A 20,675-nucleotide genomic window follows, 5' to 3' on the forward strand; every position below is an offset into this window, starting at 1 on the left:
GTACAGGCAATACTGCCAAGCAACACAGTGACACCTGTTATATAGACTAGTGTCTCAACTTGCATTTAAACAATAATGTAAACTTCAAGCATTCAAAGTAAACTGCAGACAATTTCAGGTGGATGAAAATAAAGTCTCTGCACATTAAAATGATTGACATCATAGAAAACCTTATCTCGCCTATAGACTATAGATTTAACATGTCATTGGCTGTATAACTCCCATCTCAAATGTACATCTTGTAAACTACTGTCTGCAGACTCCAGGCCACTCCTCCCTCCACTACTGCTCTGCTTGGCTGTTAATGAATGTGAATGGGAAGTCTTCACAAAACTAGCAACGCTTTGGAAATTGGAGAGGAAAGATGTCAAGCAGAAAGAGGAAACTACAGGTGATTCTACAGTAACCAATTCAAAAAGCCAGTAGGAGAGCACAGCACATGAGAGGTAGTGGTGGGAGGTGGGAGGAAAGGTAAAGGGGGAGGACGTGGAAGGGGGAGAGCAGTTGAGGGGGGGGGTCGGCAGGGGCGGAGGTCTGCACTCTGAGTGCAAGCCCCTCTAGTTATTATTGGAGGCCAAGCAGCGCTGCTGCTGCAGCAGCACCCATTGTTCTTGTACCTTTTCTTATTATTCTTTCTTCCTCTTTATTTATTCTTCTGCCATGGGAGTCTATGGCAGCCCATAGAACCGTATGGTAAAAAGTTGTGAAATTTGGCACACTCATTCATGACAATCCCCCGAGTCTTTACCAAGACCCATGTCCACGGCTCGAACCCTCTAGCGCCACCAATGTGTCAAAGTTGGAGGTGCGTTTGTGCACGCGACTTTTGACCTGTAAGCCCGATTTTCAAAACCGAGGTACCGTTGGATTCCTTGGCTCAAGCCAAGTTCAACGCATGCCATCATTTTTCGCCGTATTGGATTTCCCGCCATTTTGGATTTTATGAAAAACACTTAAAATGTATCTCCTCCTAGGAATTTTGACCAATCTGCACGAAACTCGGTAGGCACATTCTCTAGACCAATGTCCACAAAGGATGTACAGGGATTTTTGATTGTCCATTGCGTTCGCTCGTGACAGCCAATCAATATTGTCAGAAAAGCTGCAAAACAGGAACTGGGGTCATATCTCAGTAATGTTTTAATCTATGAAAACCACATTTGGCACATTCATCCGGGACACACCCATGACATCTGTCCCCAAGCCTCATGTTGACATCTTGTGCACTCTAGCGCCACCAGCGTGTCAAAGTTGGAGTTGCATTTATGCCAGTAACGTTTGAACTGTATGTCCAATCTTCAAAATTATGGTAGCAATAGATTCCCTGACTCATGCTGAGTTCAAAACACCGCATGGTTTCATTATTACTTCATTGGTTTGATTGCAGAATGCAAGGAACACTTTTGGTCTTCTGCACAATTTCACCGGTTTCAGAGTGGTGAAAGGCGCATTTTGGAAAAAGTCACATATTTTCTAAACTGCCATCCCTCTTCCAATTCTCACAGCTCATACACATATTATACATCAAAACGTTCACACGACTCTTGGGATTCATAAAATCAAAGCTAAGCTCTGCGATGTATATTTTTCACTGTGTGACAGTTCGAACGACGACTCCCCCCCTCCATTGAAAACAATGGAGCCACACTGTCAAAATGACAGAATCAGTGTTGATTTTTCTAACTCGTCACCTCTCCTACACTTCTGACGACCGAATGACATATTATACATGGAAATGTTCGCATGATTGTCTGGATTCTGAAGAAGTAAATAGTTATGCTATGCTATGTATACTTTCGCCATGTGCCAATTTAAACGACGACCCCCCCCCCTCTCACTCAACCGAGAGGAAGCAGCCTTTCCAACTGACATTAATTAAGTGCTCAGGACTCAGACTCAGATTGGGATTCAGCTAATAGGGTTAGGGGATTAGCGAAGGCTAACATGCCTTGTGGACTAGGGTGAGTCTCTTTCGCAATATCCGGTGTAGCACAGTGGTTAGCATGTTGGCCTTGCAAACAGCAGGTACATAGATCGAATCCCGTTAATAATGTCTGACTTTCTAAATTCTCGGGACCATCCTTGACCCTTGTCAAACACGTCTCATGTCACCACGTCAGTCTAGCTGATTCCATGGCTGCTTGCAGCTAAACTGCTTGGACCCCACATCCCTGCTTGCAGGTTTATTTATTATTATAATAAACAGGATTTTATAGCACCTTTCATACAAATAAATGCAGCTCAAAGTGCTTTACAACAGAAAATGTACTTGCACAGTGTGCTTCACATAAAAATACACAAAAATAAACAAAAAACAATAAAAGATAAATATAAGAATCAAGTAAAATACAGTGTAAAAATGGAAATTTTAGAATTTAGCCAGCAAGTGCAAAAGGAGCTAGTTAAAAGCTAAAGTGAAGAGATACGATTTTAGCTTTCTTTAAAAATTATTTTAGAGGGTAAGTTATTTGTGTTTGTGTGTGTGTTTCTGTGTGTCTGTGTGTGTGTGTCTGTGTGTGTGTGTGTGTGTGTCTGTGTGTGTGTGTGTGTGTGTGTGTGTGTGTGTGTGTGTGTGATGGTGTGACCAATAAGAGCCAGTCGTTAATTGATGCTAAAATGTAATTTTGCCGGCAAAACTCTGACCACTGTGCTCTCTTTACTTTGATGTGTTTATCTAAATAGAAATAATGACCAGAATATTTGCAGAGGTTCGATCAAAACCTTCAGGAGAGGAACCAAATGAACCATTCAACCTGCTTGGCTAATTATAGGCTTAAAAACCCCAACAGACCCAATATAGTACACAGGATAATCATCATTACACAGGTTAGACAGTTTAACTCAGGGGTTCCCAACCTTTCTTCCCCAGAGCCCCCCTAACTTACACCTGATGGACCCCCCCCCCCCCCCCCCCCCCCGCCAGTGTAGCAGTAATTGGCATGATGCATAGTCTCAGATTAATTTGCTATTGTACTGCCGTAAATACAAGACTTTTTAGCCCTTCGTCCGATATGATCATGTATTTTATTAACATTGCTGTAACATGTCAATAATATGATTCTTTGAGAAATATTTCTAGCTAATATTAAGGCCTCAAATTGTCTTAGGCCTGGCGCCCCCCCTGCGCTCGCTGGCGCGACCCTGGTTTAAGTTAGCCAGCCTACAGCATTGACAATTCCCGAGCTCAGCAGCTGGAGCAGGGGGACGGACGGACGGGGAGTTTGTTTATTTTTCGAGGAGTTTTTTTTCTGTTTTCTTTTTCTGCTCCTCTTGCCGCCCCCTGCGAGACGCCGCCCTGGGCGGCTGCCCATGTCGCCCACGCCTAAATACGCCACTGCGTTGTCGACATGGTGGAATCGCACAGGACTTGGAATGTCAATTACAAACTCAAACAACAGGAGACATCAGCTTAGCAAACATAGCTATGTGGTCCCTCTTTTCAACCATAAACCAACAAAAACACCATGTCTTTTAAGCTTACAGTGACTCGCAAAAACACCCAGCTTCCCCTTAGGCTGGCAGTGAGGGAGAGGGCTTCCCAGCCCTGATGGAGCTGGTGGGAGCCTGGATAAGTCAGGCCTACCGTCACACAAATCTAGGAGATCGCCGCAGGTGTTGAGCGGTTTGATTACTTTTGCCTGTGTGTGTGTGTGTGTGTGCGTGTGTGCGTGTGTGTGTGTGTGTGTGTGTGTGTGTGTGTGTGTGTGATTGATTATGTTTTTTGGAACCCAGTATTGTGACTGGCAGTGAGTGTGGGTTTGTGTGAAGACAATGGACCTCTGGCTTCAACCCATCTTCCAAGCTCAGGTCAGGACACTTAATACTCTGTCAAATCATCTCTCTGAAATGGAGCTCGCTATTTAACGATGGAGCTGGCACACGCGCACACACACACACACGCGTGCGCATGCACATAATAAATAAGCAGGATAAGCTGATTTCAGCCTGTTTCTTCCTGAGGAAAAGGGTTTCCTGTAAAACGTGTTGTGTGGATCTTAGTTGAGTGGAGAGTGGAGTTAATTTGTGTTTACTAAGCTCTGACCCTCCTTGACTCTGCTATGGCAGCTGTTGATAAATGAGACAGATTGTAAATGTCACATTTATCAAGTGTGACTTTTTACAGCAGAGGCGCCTGCCTTCTCAACAGTAATTAAACACTGGTGCCAGCCATGTTTGTGTCTGTGTGTGTGTGTGTGTGTGTGTGTTTGTGTGTGTATGTATGTTTGTGTGTGCACAGGTGTCTTTTTGTGTTTGAGAGAGAAGAGAGGAAGGGAGAGAGAGAGAAGTGTGTGAGAGAGAAGATAGAGATAGAGAGAGAGAGAGAGTGTGTGTGTATGCAGTGCTGTGAGATGGGCTGCTCTCTCTCTCTATTTTTCCAGGGATCCGTTGAGACCAAGGTCTCTATTTACATCTAACAATGGCAATTTACAGAAAACCAACAAACCAACAAAACCAGTTAGACATTTTAGAAATAGATCAATGTACAGTAACTAGACTGACCGGTTTGAATGTGCTTGGTAAGAGACTCGTGACTCGTGACTCGTGCATTGATTACTGCCAGATGCGTCTAGAGCGGGCCTTTAAGGGGCGGGTTATCCTGAGTCTAGCGGACGTTGCCTCAGGAGAAACAGTAGCCTGCGCTGCGCTCTCTACCCAGGGGTGGTCGGGGCGAGGGGGGGCCCGGCTTCGAGTTCCGTCCCAGCGGGCGGTGTGCTCTGAACTTGCCGCGGCGCCGGCGGGGGCGCATCTTGTGAGGCGAGCGCCATTCCCCACCACACCCGACCATGGCGAAGCGCCCCGTCCAGCCGTGCCGTGCCATGACACGTCCGTCCGCCCTGCTGTCGGGCTCCCCTGCTGCTGGTCAGAGTGGGTGTCACATCTATTTATGTCCCCTCATTAAGAGGTGTGAAGGCCTCCTGTGAAGCAGGGGGGGAACTAAGAAAGAGGAGGGCAGAGCAGTGTTTCAAGTGTTTGACTCTGTCTCCTGTTCAGGTTTTCGCTGTTGGTTCCTTTCTGTGACGTTAATAGTGCTCCTAATGTGATGAGTCCAGGGAGTGTGTGTGTATGTGTGTGTGTGTGCGTGTACGTGCATGTGTGTGTATGTGTGTGTGTGTCCAGGGAGTGTGTGTGTATGTGTGTGTGTGCGTTAACCGTACCTTCATAATTTACACCCAGACCCCCTGTTGCTCGCTGACGGCTTCACAGACTCTGCGTCACAACCTGCCGGCATCCCGCAGCGGAAGTGCTGATGTCAGGGAACAGAGCGTGTCTGATGAGTTGACCCAGTGGGAGAGGATGCATATGATTTAGCTTAGTTTCTACTAAACCGGGGCTGCTCGAGTCCTACAAGGAGGGAGGGTGAAGATGCAGGGCGCTAAGGGGAACAGCCCCTCCCCCGTCCTGGAGAACGGTCGGTTCCCTGACCCCCCAGCACGAGCACCGCATCCTTCCGCTTCGGCTGGCCGCCTGTAGCGCCGCCATCCCTGCGAGGACGCGGGGCTCGCTCATCTCCGTCACGGCTCTTCTCTGCTTCGGCGCCGCGATGGCGGAGTGAGCTCCCCGACCACCGTCAGGACGGCCGAGTTTCCACCCATGGTTGGCAGGTGATGCAAAACCGCTCTCAGCTGTGTTTCCCCCAAATGAGGAACACCGCTGTTTCTTAAACTGAATAAGTTCTCATTCGAAACGCACCGCCAGCTTCTTATAAGGCCGTGTAGCTGCAGGACCGCCGGCACACAGGATCCGCAGACCATCAGTGCGAAAGCAAGTTGAGCGAGAATGAAATCAATCATGTCCAAGCCAGCAACCGGCGGAGTACCGGTCAGTAAATGCAGGGGTACTGTTGCAAGGGGTCAAAAGTAGGTGAGATGTCTTATTTGTTGTTAATAGTGGACACACAGAGAAGGAGGCACGGGGCGCTACTACACGTGAGGTAATCGCAGTATCAGGAGAAGGGCTCAATGGCTGACATAAAAAAGCATCATATTGTAGCATCCACAGTATGTACTTCTGGTGCATTTTTTCCGTTCTATGTCATGGCGCTCCGCCCCACAGGGCTAGCTCCTATTGGCTAGTGAAATCTACAATTTATTGAAGAAAAAAAAAACATACACCCACCTGTCCAACCAGGTATGGTGCACCACTGTATAAGCAGGCTGTGCCTGCAGAGCTGCTCCTTTGAAATTTTCAGCTCGCGAAGACGACTGAGAAGAGAAGAACCGAAGATGACTATACAGCGACTCATTGTGGAGCCAGCAGCATCCTTTTGGATCCCCGGACAGTGCTGCCCAGTCTACTGGAAAGATTCTGCGGTTGTGGGGCCCTCTATAGCGATGTTGGATATCCACTCTGCTCCGCTGCATGGGGCCGTAGAATGCCAGAAAGGACCTGATGCTGTCTCCTGACTGCCAAACCTGCATTCAACGAGAGCCTCTTGAGAGGCTTCACCGGGCGCAGTTCTTCGACTGCCTGCTGCCACCGCTGGGGAACCAAGATCCTGTACCCACGGAGGCCTGCGCCGATGCTGTCCCTCCCTCTGTCTGTTGATGAGGCAGGACAAGGAGTTTTCTGAGGCTGACGACGACTCACCCTCAGAAGCCCAGGATACTAGTGACTCGTCATCCAGTGATCTCGGGCCCGGTTCTTTCGACCTCTCCCTCCCAAAGCTACTGGAAGAAGCTGCGCATCATCTCGTCGTTCCCCTCCCAGAGGTTGTGGCTGTGACGGGGCTGCCTACGAGGTTGTCGCTAACCGGTCTGCGTGAAGAGAACAAGGATGTCCTCTTCGACCCTCCGGTAAGTGAATCTGGTTGTTTGGTGCAGCTGTTACATGTCTATATAGAACGTGACATGCCCTAACAACCGTCTCGAGCCGCGGAAGTCTTTCCTGCAGAAACAGCAGACATGACGACCGCAGGTCTTGCCGTTAATGTACTACTGTAACTTGTCTGGTTAGTGAGTAAGACAGGACCGGGCCTGCCAAAAGGGCTCCGGTCCCATTGAAAAACTGTGATGAGCTTGGCTTGAGCCGTGGAGTCTTTTCCTGCTCAAGTAGCAGACGTGACGATCGCTGAGCTCGCCGGTATGGCACTAACTGGGCGGTTAGTGAGTACGACGGGACCGACCCTAGCTGAGCTGTGATGAGTCTGGCTCGAGCCGCGGAGCCTTCCCTGTGGAAACAGCAGACGTGACGACCGCAGGTCTCGCCGGTAATGTTCTCCCTCCTGACCGGAGCGGCTGCCCACCTCCGGGCTCGGGGACAGAAGTGACGAACATAACCACAGTGCGCCGAGATGCATGACTATCTTTTCTGCCCCCCCATGCTCTTCTCAAAATGCTCTCCTTTGGTTTAATTCATATCTTCACAATAGATGTCAGTATGTAGCTATACAGAGTTCTCAGTCTGATTATACGATAGTTGTTCAAGGTGTTCCACAGGGTTCCATACTGGGACCACTTATTTTTCCTATTTTTATTAATGACCTACCCCAAATGTGTTCCAATTATTCGGTCCATTTGTATGCTAATGATACAGTTATTTATACTTCCCATTCTGATACTGTATGACACAAATTCAAAACTCCCTACAGTCAGATTTCGCCCTTGTTCAAAACAGGTTTCTTAACAACAGACTTGTTTTAAACAAGAAAAAGTCCTGCAGTATGGTGTTTGGGTCACAGCATAGTTGTCCACATCTCTTAGACTTCAATATTGTTTATGTTGATGGGTCACCCTTGATGAAAGCAGTCATTTAAATACCTTGTACTCTGGATTGACACTGAATTCTCATTTAAGCCTCATATTGATTATGTTAGAAAAAGAACATCTGGCTGTCTTGGGTCACTCTATCGCTCAATTAATTGTTTTACATTCAAAGTCAGGAAAAGGATAATCTCCCAGCTGATACTGCCTATCATTGACTGCGGTGATATTATCTACCAGAACACCTCAGACACCTATCTTAAGCCCCTTAATATTTTGTTTAACTCGTTATATAGATTTGTCCTAAGATGTCCCTACAGAACCCATCACTGTTTTATGTATGCCTCACTAAATTGGTTGCAGCTTAAATCCAGAAGACAACTTCACTGGCTTCAGTTTAATTTTAAATGTATTTATTTAGATTTCCCCTCCTATCTGAAACAGTATATTGTCCATTGCAGATCATTATATCCACTAAGACATATGCAATATCCCCTTTTCAGTGTCCCAGTAATCTTAAGTAGGTCGTTGGTCGTTTGTGAGTGTGACAACCGTTGGCCCCACGGGTAATGCAGGAACGCGGCATTCAATTAGAATCTTTGATCAACCGTTGCCCTGTTTGAATGTTGTATCCTCGGTTCAGGTGGCGACATGCTTTTCTGCTAGCTAAAACATTTCCGCTTGCCGACGGGGACAGACAGTGTGGGAAAATGTCTCACGGCATGCATGAGTCAACTAGATACCGCTCAGTTACTCTGCATTTCGTTGTTGACACTGTCTGGCTCTCATGCAAATTGGATGAAAAGTTTCCCCGAAAATGTAGAGAATGAAAGTGCCACTTTCTGTCTCTCTGATAACATGCATGCGCCGGCTAGCTTGCGCGCTGCCGTTGAGCATAGTGGTTGTGAACTGTCTGGGCCCCATTGCTTTCTGCCTTCTCTAGCAGTGTCGACGAAGGCTGTATATGCTAATGTGGTGACAAGATTCCCTGAATTACGAGGCTCCGCCGCTTTGTCTGAATGGGCAAATCGATGGCAGGTTGTCAGTAATGCGGATGCTGTAGATTAACTTCCTCATTCTATGAATGAAGTGCTTCTTGGCAGGAATGCCATTCACCTTCATACTGAATCTGGACATGGAACTTCCTATGGGGATTTTTCATGTCCCTGTCATGACCAGGACAAGCAGAGTTTCTCCGCTGTCCGGTGGTTGTCCGAGATTCCTCGATCGGGTGCCACGATCTCTGGCACAGCCTTTTTCAAACAACTTAACAATCTGACAGGAGATGTGCCTCCAGGACAGCTGGTTACAGCGCGTTCTGATGGAGGGGTATTCCATTCAGTTTTGCTGCCCCCCTCTGCCCTTCACAGGCGTTGTGGAGACGGTGATACCGCATCCCGATCAAGCCGCAGCTCTGTCAGCAAAGAGATTGCAGAGCTTTTATTGAAGGGAGCGGTAACTGTGGTCCCGCTGGAGCAGAGGAACGAAGGGTATTATTCCACACTACTTCCTCGTGCCCAAGAAGACGGGAGGCGTGAGACCAATTTTGAACCTCCATCTTTTCAACAAGGCGGTGGCAAAATTGAAGTGTCACATGCTTACGGTGCAGCAAATGCTGGAAGCGTTCCTTCGTGGTGATTTTTTGCAGCAGTATAGACCCAAAAGACGCTTTCTTCCATGTGGAGATAACTCTTCAGCATAGGATGTGTTTGCATTTTGCCTTCCAGGGAGTGGTGTACGAATATACCAGACTCCTGTTTGGATATGCGCTCGCCCCAGGACTTTCTCCATTATGTGTAGAGAAGGCGTTGAAACCACTGTGCCGGCAGGGCATCAGGATCCTCGCGTACCTGGATGACCTGCTGTTTCTGGCTCCGTCGCCTATTCTGGCTTGACACACACCGCCACGGGGTGAGACATCTCACGACCTGGGGTTTGCAGTCAATTGGTACAAATGTGGCCGGCCCGTCAGATTGTTTATTTGAGTATCAATCTGGACACAGGCAATATGAGAGTGCGTCTGTCTGACCCAAGGAGGGAAAAAAATCTCAGCATTTTCCGTCCATCTCTGAAGGTCTCGGCTCTATCAATCATGCGCCTTCTGGGCCTCATGATGGCGGCCCATGCGGTGGTGTCCCTGGGCCTGCTGCACATGAGGCGCACCCAGCGGTGGTTCGCATGGCTCCGTCTGGATCATAAGAGACACAGTCGGTGCCTTGTGTGGATACCGAGGTCGAGCAAAGCTCTTTTGCTTTTGCTTTTAAGAGTTAGCCATGTCTCTCTTATGAAGTATTTAGCCCATGTTTACTGCTCTGTATATGTTCTTAGCTAATAGACAAATGTTTTTCAGGAGCCTGCTTGATCGTCTCGTTAAGAGAGGTCAGGGAATAATTTTTACAGCTTACTTTTCTGGCCCCCAGGTGAAACTGTTTTTTTTTCTTCCCTCTGGAATTAGGGGTGGGACCTATGCCCACACCCCCATTGATCTCTGTTGTAGCAGTCTAAGGGTTGGAACTATGGAAATATGACTATGACTAGGTATAATTTATGATTATACCGCGGTTATCACAAATATGAAGAAATATGGATTTAATACATTAAATCAACTCGTATGGGGCACCCCTCTTGAGAGAGAGATAATCTGTCTGGTCCCTACTTAAAAAGGCCCGGGGACTGAGGTGTGTCCTGTTTGCACCAATTGGTTACTCACCCAAAGTGATGGGTCTGTGGGCTGTGTCAACCCCCACTCACTCGAGATCATAAAAAGAGGAGCCAAGATTATCTTAGGAGTCTGGAATCTTCAAAAATACCTGTTATTGTTTCAACGTGATATTACATTTCCCCAACATGCATAATCAACTGATTCATGATTTAAAGCTTCAGATTGATACCAACATTGCTAGGTTGATTAAGCAGCATAGAACCAGTTATTTACAACACACAGTAACACTTGGTTACAAATACAATGCATCAATGCCCATATTTTATTCCCAGGGCTTATTCTCATGGTGGTTGCATCACATAGTTGGGAGAAAGTAATTGCACTTTATTAACCAAACAAGAAAAATAATGTTCAAATTCCTTTGTTTAACTGTGAGTCTCAGGAATGTTGTGCCCTTGGTTTATCACCGCAGGGGGGGGGGGAGGTAGGAGGACCATGGCAAGGAGAGAAAGAGTTAAGGTTTTTCCCAAAACCCCCCTTTCACAGAACCAGTCCTTGCTAAAAGGATTTTGTCAGATTTACTGTGACTTTGACAGGAAACGGTCTAAACAAAATACATTCATCTCTACATAACCTCTCATTGCTTAGTCATTGGGTAGGGGAGAGCAGGATTTCCCGGGCCTGCTAGATCTTTATCAGGCATCAGCAACATTCCAGTGAGATGGTCTCACAATATGGTCTATCATGTCCATAATCTGATGCACTGTAAAGCGCATTGTGTTGCTTCTGTGTATGAAACGTGCTATACAAATAAAGTTTGATTTGATTTGATGTTATCCATGTCTTCTGTCTCTGAGCCGTCATCAGTGCTATGCGCAGCCGCCAGCGCGGTTCAGGTTTAGACATGGTGTCCCAGGGCGGGACCGTGTGGTGAGTGACGCAGGGCGGGACCGTGTGGTGAGTGACGCAGGGCGGGACCGTGTGGTGAGTGACGCAGGGCGGGACCGTGTGGTGAGTGACGGTCCGCTCCTGTCTGTGGGTGCCCGCTCAGCAAATCTTCCAACAATCGGAATTGTCCGCTAGCCCCCCCCCCTCAACAAATCTTCCGACAATCGGAATTGTCCGCTAGCTCCCCCCCCCCCTCCCACTCAACAACTTGTCGGGGGTGCACTGTCGTCGGGCCTGAGGACGGGCTATGCTCAGGTCTCCCCTCACGTACCTCTCCTTGCCCTCGGATGTGATAACCCGAGTGTGGCGGGGTGGGGCCAGTGCTTGGGTTGGCCAACTTTTGGTATGATCACCTTGGAGCACTGGCTTGTGTCCTGACTGGCCAGTCTTTTGTTACTGGGGCCAGCAAGAGTGTATGGTGTGGTCGTGTAGCTCTGCTTATGCCATTAGGAGCTAGCCCTGTGGAATGGAGCTCCACGAAATAGAATGATGGTTACGTATTGTAACCCTAGTTCTATGAGTGGAGTGGAGCCCCATAGGGAACAGACTTGCTGACCTTGCAGTCTGTGCTCTGAAATTTCCGGTTAGGAGCAGCTGTGCAGGCGAAGCCCGCTACAGTGGTGCACCGTACCTGGTTGGACACAGGTGCGTGTAGGGGTTTTATTCTTCAGTCATTTGTAGCTAGCTAGGTTTCACTAGCCAATAGGAGCTAGCCCTGTGGGGCTCTGCTCCACTCATAGAACTAGGGTTACAGTGTGTAACCATCGTTCTTGTTAACCTGCGCTATGACCTGGCTTCACCATTGGAGAGGGTACAGATTTTCCCGGATTTAGCCTATTTTAATTCCCAGGAATTTTCTGACCTCTTCCCGGGTCATCCCGGGATTTCCCATAGAAATTGGAAGTGCTTTTTAAAATTGGATTTATGCTATGTAGACAAATAAATGCAACAGAATAGTGATATTGTATAATAATGCATCACATTCAACATTTAATTTATAAAAATCAAGATGTGAAAACGAAAATGTGCTCAAATTCGCAATTTAAAAGTAGGCTATGTGAAAAAAAACAACTTGCGCTTACATTGTAGGCTACACTAGGCCTAAGCCGAAACATTTAAATGAACCAAATTCCTATCCCATCTCGATTAGGCTATTTCTCTTTCCTCTGTTTGATAAAGTGGTACTTGTGGAAACAAAGAGCATTAATGGAGCGGTCGCTCAGCCGGTTTCTAAGCTTAGTGACAAACTGTCCGCACACTGAGAAGGCTCACTCGGCTTCTACAGACGTTGGCTGAATAGTGCCAAGAGCCGCGTAGAGCAGCTGCTGATTTTTGGGGCACACTTGTGTTGCCTTGAAGAGCGCATATTCCTTTGACAGGATATTCTGCAGCCAGGTCATTCCCACACTTCTCCTTTGGCTCGGGACTTTTCATGCACGCATCGATCGATTGCTGCAGTTCAGCCTGCAGGCTCAGGGTGGTTTGACTCTGTTCGGTTGATTCCGTTCCCTGATCTGGTGGTGATTGGTGGCAACAAAAAGTCGCTCGAACAGACTGAGTGCCGTCTTCAGTAGCATAGATCTGGAGGGCATAGCGAAGAGCTCATCTCCGGGATTGACTATCACCCTCCATCAGAAGGAATGAATATAGAGGAATTTTCTGACCAATTATCTGCAATTTCTATGTTTCAAAGGAGATGAGATGGAGAAATGTAACTTCTTATCAGCTACTATAACCATTCACTATTCACTGTTGCTTTTCCTCCAATTTGTCATCAAATTGCTAATCAATTATATGATTTCATCCTGCATGGCCAGTCAGAACCTGTTTTGGACTCTATTAGGCTAGAAATTGGGTCTACGGGCGATGGCCGAGGCTGCCCTGTTGAAAGCCTTAAATGTGGCCCTAATTATCAGAATCAGGATGTGTTTATTGCCATGCAGTTTTTCAACATACTACCTGTAGGAATTTGCTTTTGGTCGTCATGCATAACATGGAGACAACATTGGTCAGGGTGCAGGGACGAGACGGGACAGTGCAAAGAGCGAGTACAACATGCTAGTGCAAAAAGGATAAGCTGAGAAAAAGAACAATATTCAAAATGTAGTGCAGTCAGTGTATATACAGCAAATATGTATACAAGACTGTAATGTGTACGTGAGTGTGTGTGTGTGTGTATGTGTATATGTGTGCGCGGCGTTATATGTGAGTGTGGTTCATCCTATATAGTCCATTCAGGAACATGTTATGAATTATGTCCATGAGAGCTCTGGTTCCAAGTTACAGGAAGCCAAGCATCAGGCAAGCAGCCCTTGAGCACACAGCCTGCTGCTGTACTTCCATTTCCTGTCAGCCTGCTAACAAGAATGAATGGCTTTTTAATGATGTGCCCCCCTACCATTCAGCACCATCTATATTCACAGACTGCAACTCTCTCTCTCATTACACTTAAAAAGTTTTAAAGTAATAGAGGAATTCAAATGTTATTATATTAAAGTATAGCATTGGTTCTCAAACTTTTTCTTATAATGTAACCCCTTTGAAAGTTTTCTCAGCTACCCCCAGACCAGTGCAAAACATTTTTGGTAGGGGAAAAAATGAGAAAAAAAAACTATAAATAGGTACAATACACTGCCATCACTGTCTGAACAACCTGCAGTTTTTCATTCATATATATATATATATATATCAGAGGAGGCTTGTCCATTGAGGCAGGGGACAACAGTCCTCCTCAAGAAAGGAGGAGAGAAGAGAGGGATTAAAATATAAAGATATGCATTTATTTATTTATAATTAATATTTAATATTATCTCAGTTTTGTTCATACATCAGGTTTTCCCTATGGATAAAAACCAAGTATTGAAATTCTAAAGCTCCAACAGTGAAATCTATAACATGCAGCTGGAGGACCCATAGATATCTATGGAAGGGAGGCTAGCCTCCTTTAGGGCGGGTTATTTTATATTAAATCAATGTAATGCAATTTTTTCATGCTAATTTGTGATTGGCCAAAACGCTGAAAAATTACCGCAAGGGAGGACAGTACTCCGGCCCTGTCTGAACAGGATTGAGATATTGACATTTTGTTAGTCCAATCACATTCCAGATTTACCACAGTGAAGGCCGATTGAGTCGGCGTTGATGTCTGTGTTTCTCTTCCCTGTGCCATTGGAGATTTTGTGTGTGTTCGTAGCTCCATAATATAATACATCCGAAAGTATTATGGGACACATTATACATCAAACTGTTTGTCTATTTGTCTTGATTCTAGCCATCTAAATATCTAAGCTGACATAAATACTTTTTGAGCTAGATCCGTCTGAACACGACAGTTCCACTGGCTGGCTATAGCCGGTAACGTTAGCTACGAGGTGCACGTCAGGCTACGGCATAGGCAGGCTGCTGATTGGCTGGAGTCAGGCTACGGCATAGGCAGGCTGCTGATTGGCTGGAGGCGCAAACTGTTGGCAACTCGTCCAAAACATTTCTAGAGACTGGGTCACAACACCGGATCGGAGAAATGCACTGAACAGCCTGGCTCCTGCTTGCGTGAGAATTGATCTCTTTGCGGTGCTTATTCCTCATCTGTGTTCTGATAATTGTAGGCTATAGCAACATAAGAGTGGCAGCTTTGCCAGCAACCCAAATGAGCTCATCCCATAGCTGTACCATTGCTAGCTAGCCATGAGCGAACTATTGGATACTGCATTTGCTGTGCAACGTATTCCATTGTCCAGTTGTCAAATCTATTTGCCAACAAACTGTTTGAGAGCCAGCCATGGATGTATTAATAGAGCCAGCACACCTCAGTGTCCCCTAATCAAAAACATTTTTCATATATCACCTAACCTCTCCAGCACATCACCAATATCAATTATTTTCTCTCTTTAGAGAAGAGTACAATCCATTACAATATTGTAATATTTTATCATAAATATGATAACTAAATGCAGCATGTAGTTAAAGAAAGTGTCATTCAGTTTGTCATATGCTAAAATTGACTGTAAATCCACATTTTAAATCTGATATTTCAAATAATAACTGACTGAGGGAAAGTGCCCCCCGGCGCCCATGGGCGGTTCGTCTCTCTTCCTCCTGTCCTCCTCAGTTTTTTGAGTCACCAGCCGCCACTGATATATATGGTGTGTTTTTGTCCAGCATAGTACCAATACAGTACCAATACAATAGCAGTTGGAAGTAGGTGTAATAGGTCTTCAGCTATGGTGAATGGGTTTTACCTATGAGCAAAGACAATGCATGAAGCATCGAGTGCTTTAGCTGATGTTGTGATTATTGAATATAAAATGTGGTTTATATTATTTTTAAAATGTACATTTTCAGTATACATTTTTGCAGTATTCCAGCATACCCCTAGGGGTACACATATCCCCATTTGAGAATCACTGCAGTATATAGTGTTCAAGTACAAAGGGCAGGATAAAGATATTTGGGTGGAAATATGTAAGCTTTTAAAAGAGTTCTAGAGGTATTTAAAATGTTACATTATCTATCTACAGTGTAGTATGAAGGGCAGGGGTAAAATCAATAAACAGATACGATTTTTTTTAAAAGTTCCATTTACAGTGGGGTTTGTGTTCCACTGGTTTCTTGTTGCAACATGTCACAAATCAAATCTCTCTCTCTCAATTTAAATTTTCCGTTTTTTTTAAATTCCATATGCTTTATTGCCATGAATGTCAGGTGAACAATATTGCCAACATATCAAGGAAAATACAATTCAATAATGACATGAGAAAACAATTAAGTAAACTAACAGATAAATAGGTAATAAAATGTCTCTCTCTCTCTCTCTCTCTCTCACACACACACACACACACACACACACACATGTCTTTGGCTTCCTAATGCATAATAGCTTTCTCTCTCACACATGTTCACATGTACTGTCTTTCTACTAGGAGCCGGAGGTACAGTATGTAAAACTCCCCCATGCTACAGTATGTAAAACTCCCCCATGGTACAGTATGTAAAACTCCCTCATGGTACAGTATGTAAAACTCCCCCATGGTACAGTATGTAAAACTCCCTCATGGTACAGTATGTAAAACTCCCCCATGCTACAGTATGTAAAACTCCCCCATGGTACAGTACGTACGTACTAGGAGGTGTGCGAAACTTCCTTCTCCGATCCAAACATGTATCCTCTGCTGTAGAGGAGAGATGTGTGGTGATCTCACAGACAGCTCTCTGGGCCCTGTGTGATACCAGCTGACCCTACACACCAGACAGAGAGAGCCGCACCAGGCTCTCTCTTACCGCCGCTAGCAGGCCGAGGTGTGATGAGTCTGACTCAGTCATGTTTACTTCTGCAGCAGAAAGCCTCTCTCTGAAGCATTCATCCTCATAAAGATATCGACCTCAACGCCTCTGCTTCACATGCAGAGGCTGTCCTCCTCACAACGCCTTGTCCTTGTCCAACAGCCCAGAGAGAGAGAGAGAGAGATAGAGAGGGATTGATCTGAGTACAATATTCAATGATCGCAAATCACCCACATACCTCTTAATACATCACAGCTAACAGACGCTCGCCTCTCTCTCTGTGTAGAATAACTCTGATGGATTTTCTTGTCCTTTTAAGCGCCTCACACCGATCCGTCTTTGTATGAATACATTTTGATCCATCTGCATAGAGCCACGTTTACATTGTGGGCTACATCCGAGGGTGAGCAGCGGAGTGTGTGCGACTGCATGTGTGACAGTGTGTGCGAGTGTGTGCGTGTGTATATATGTGTGTGTATGTGTATATATGTGTGTGTGTGTACAGTACTGTATGTGTGTGTTAATTATTGGGTAATTATTATGAAGTATGTGTCCATTCATCAGACCAAGAACTATGTACTGTAGCTAGCATTAGCAACTTGCCCTAACCAACTAGCTAGACAAAGGGGTCTGGTATCGTTAGCTGCTGATGCTGACAGTATGGAGTTTCTTGGAAACAGGTAAGCTAATGTTGGTCATGGTTACACACACCTATTTATTTTATTTTTATATTTTTAAATTTTTTCCAGATCCACTCAATGAAAGGCAATGGGGAACAGCTATAAACAATGTTACTCTGCAAAAAATGCAACCCCCCTCATACTGTCAGCATCAGCAGCTATCTGATACCAGACTATGTACGCTCATTGTCATCAAACAACTGCATGATCAAAGACACCTTGTGTGCACCACGGAATGTTAGCTGTACCTGGCTAGCCTGTAGAAACAGCTTTGTTAGCGAGCTAGCACTCCAGTTTTGCAGGACATTATGGTCATGCAGTTGTTATTGATGACAGTGACAGTCTTGATACAGGTCGAGGTGATGTGTCCCTGGCTGACTCCGATGGTATGAAAGCAGTGGTGTGTCCAGCCTATGTGGATACCCCTGTCTACCTGCACTACTTCGTCTCTGGTAGGAGCCCTCCTGGTGGGGGGTTGAGGTCTAGGACCCCCCCTGCTATCTGATCTAGGGTTAGATAACCTGCACTTGTCCCAGTGCACACTTCCTTTGCTTGTCTTATTTCAAGCCACATTTATTTATTTATGTATGTATGTATGTATGTATGTATGTATGTCTTTATTTATTTATTTATTTATTTATTTATTTATTTATTTATTTATTTATTTATTTATTTATTTATTTATTTATTTATTTATTTATTTATTTATCTATTTCAGGGCACTTTTATTTCATAATACCAAACTTCATAATGCAATGTCTAGCAGTCTTATCATCCTCATCGACTTATCCTATCCGATCATGGATGACTACAGTATGTCTTTGTCCATGATGTAGGCAGTGCAATTAAATAGTGTTCATGTACAGTATACAGTTGTGTTCACTTGTTCGAGTGTTGTCAGGTGTTGGTTCATGGTAGTGCTTGACCATGGGATACTTGCAATTTGCAGTCCTGATAGCATAACTATGTTGTGTTACCCTCTCCCTCATCCTGCGCTCTGGGTGACACACATAAAAGAGACCACATTCCCAAGTAATTATGGTCAAAACATTCTCACATTCTTCTCTATGCTGATAATTCTGCATTGAAGGTTTCAGACAAAGACAAATCATTGATAGAGAGGAGTCTTAGCACTGAGCTGGAAAATGCCAACCACTGGCTCTATGACAACCGACCGTCCCTTGTTAAAAAACAATTGTGTTTGCAACCACACACAAATTGAAAAAAAACATCCCGGTTTCATGTTGGAATTGGGCAGCTGTCAATGACAAGAAGACTGTTAAATATCTAGGATGTGTTTTAGACAACTATCTGGGGAGAGCATGTCCCATAAAGTGGTTACCAGGGTGAAACAAATAATGACAGTTCTGTCCAGAAACTCTAGATTCCTGGACAAGAATAAGCGTGTTGATCAATCTCTTCACCTCTTCCCAGAGTGCACCTGTACAGTATCAGACAGACCTGCTGATCTCCTCTGTTCTCTACATTGACTCACTCCTACAGCATTAGTCCCCCTTTCCAAACAACTAATGAATTGAATCTCAAGTTTGTTTGTTTTTTTGCTTTACTTAACAGCTGATTGTGAGCGATTGCACCCACAATACTCTTTTAATTAGTATAGATAATAAATTGGTTGTGAATGCGTTTTTGCTTAATTGCTTTTTCCTCTGCTTGGATTTAATTGGGCTGCAGCAGTGTTTATTGATCTCCTTTGATGTGCTTTAATTTGGATAATTTTATATATTTATTTTGGAAGTGACACCTTTGTATTTGTTTCAGTTTTTTTTGTGAGAGGGGGGGATTTAACACCGATGCAGAAAACCTGCCTGTCCGCAGCAGGCCATGATGATGATGATGATGATGACGATGATGAAACTGAGGAGGAGTAAATGTCAGTAGGAGTCCTCTGGAGAGGAGCTTTCTGATCAGTGATGCAAGCCTCATAAATGTGAATATAGAAGAGGAGGTTTGCCAAATGCTGTTCTCAGCTGTTCATCTCATTCTCCCCACTGAGCTCTCCTCTCCTCTGCTCTCCTCTGCTCTCCTCTGCTCTCCTCTGCTCTCCTCTCCTCTCCTCTCCTCTCCTCTCCTCTCCTCTCCTCTCCTCTCCTCTCCTCTCCTCTCCTCTCCTCTCCTCTCCTCTGCTCTGCTCTCCTCTCCTATTGTATTGCATTGTCCTCCATGGCTTCGTTCCAGAACCCATACCAGGTATGTGTGTAGGAGAGAATATATATATGTGTGTGTGTGTGTGTGTGTGTGTGTGTGTGTGTGTGTGTGTGTGTGTGTGTGTGTGTGTGTGTGTGTGTGCGTGTGCGCGTGGGCATGTGAGGATGTGTATGAGCATGTGTGCGTACGTGTGCGTTGGACCCCCTCCCGCACCCTGCGTGCAGCGTGACGCCTCTCTCTCCCTGGCAGGGGGGAGCTTCACCCTGGCCGAGCTGGGCGTGTGCGAGCCGGCGGCCCCGCCTCCCCACGCGGCCGCGCCCTACTGCCCCGACCTGGGCCTCCTCCAGAGGGGGTACGCCCTGAGCGCCGGGGGCTCCGACGCAGACTCCGACCCCGAGGGGCCCCTGTCCCCGGAGAGAGCCATCCAGCTGTGGGCCGGCCAGGGAGCGGTCAAGTCCCGGCACAGCTCGGGCGCGTCCAGCCGGGAGAACTCCGCCCTCACGCTCACCGACTCGGACAGCGAGAACAAGACTGACGGCGAGTCAGGTAGGAAGAGGGGGAGAGTGGGAGGACCTATAAGACGGAGTGGAATAAGGGAGAGAAGGGAGGGATGAAAAGGAGGGATGAGATGAAGGAATGAGGTAGGGTTGAGATGGAGGGATGAGATGAAGGGATGAGATGGAGGGTTGAGATGGAGGGATGAGATGAAGGGATGAGATAGAGGGATGAGATAGAGGGATGAGACAGAGGGATGAGATAGAGGGATGAGATAGAGGGATGAGATGGAGGGTTAAGATGGAGGGATGAGACAGAGGGATGAGATGGAGGGATGAGATAGAGGGATGAGACGGAGGGATGAGATAGAGGGATGAGATAGAGGGATGAGATAGAGGGATGAGACGGAGGGATGAGACGGAGGGATGAGATAGAGGGATGAGATAGAGGGATGAGACGGAGGGATGAGATAGAGGGATGAGATAGAGGGATGAGACGGAGGGATGAGATATAGGGATGAGACGGAGGGATGAGACAGAGGGATGAGATAGAGGGATGAGACGGAGGGATGAGACAGAGGGATGAGACGGAGGGATGAGACATAGGGACATGTAGGCGTAAGCGTGAAAGAAGCAGGAAAGAGACCACAGACGAGAGAGGTGCTGGGAGAAGAGGCTTGATGCATGATGGAGTGTGTGAAAAAACCTCTACTGACGTGCCATGTGCCCTGTGTTCGTGTGTGTG

General features: G+C 46.0%; 1 protein-coding gene across 1 annotated transcript in view; it reads left to right on the top strand.

The window, feature by feature from the left end:
* The window catches only part of LOC311317958 (teneurin-2-like), a gene marked incomplete at both ends in the record, with an annotated part of 184,904 nt that overhangs the window by 38,323 nt on the left and 125,906 nt on the right, over positions 1-20,675 (top strand). The window contains one exon of the mRNA XM_084449114.1: positions 19,686-19,982. Coding sequence (XP_084305240.1) covers positions 19,686-19,982 — 297 coding nt within the window. The remainder of the gene's footprint in view (positions 1-19,685; positions 19,983-20,675) is intronic.

This window comes from Borostomias antarcticus (genome assembly GCF_949987555.1).
Source record: "Borostomias antarcticus genome assembly, chromosome: 14".
Classification (NCBI taxonomy): domain Eukaryota; kingdom Metazoa; phylum Chordata; class Actinopteri; order Stomiiformes; family Stomiidae; genus Borostomias; species Borostomias antarcticus.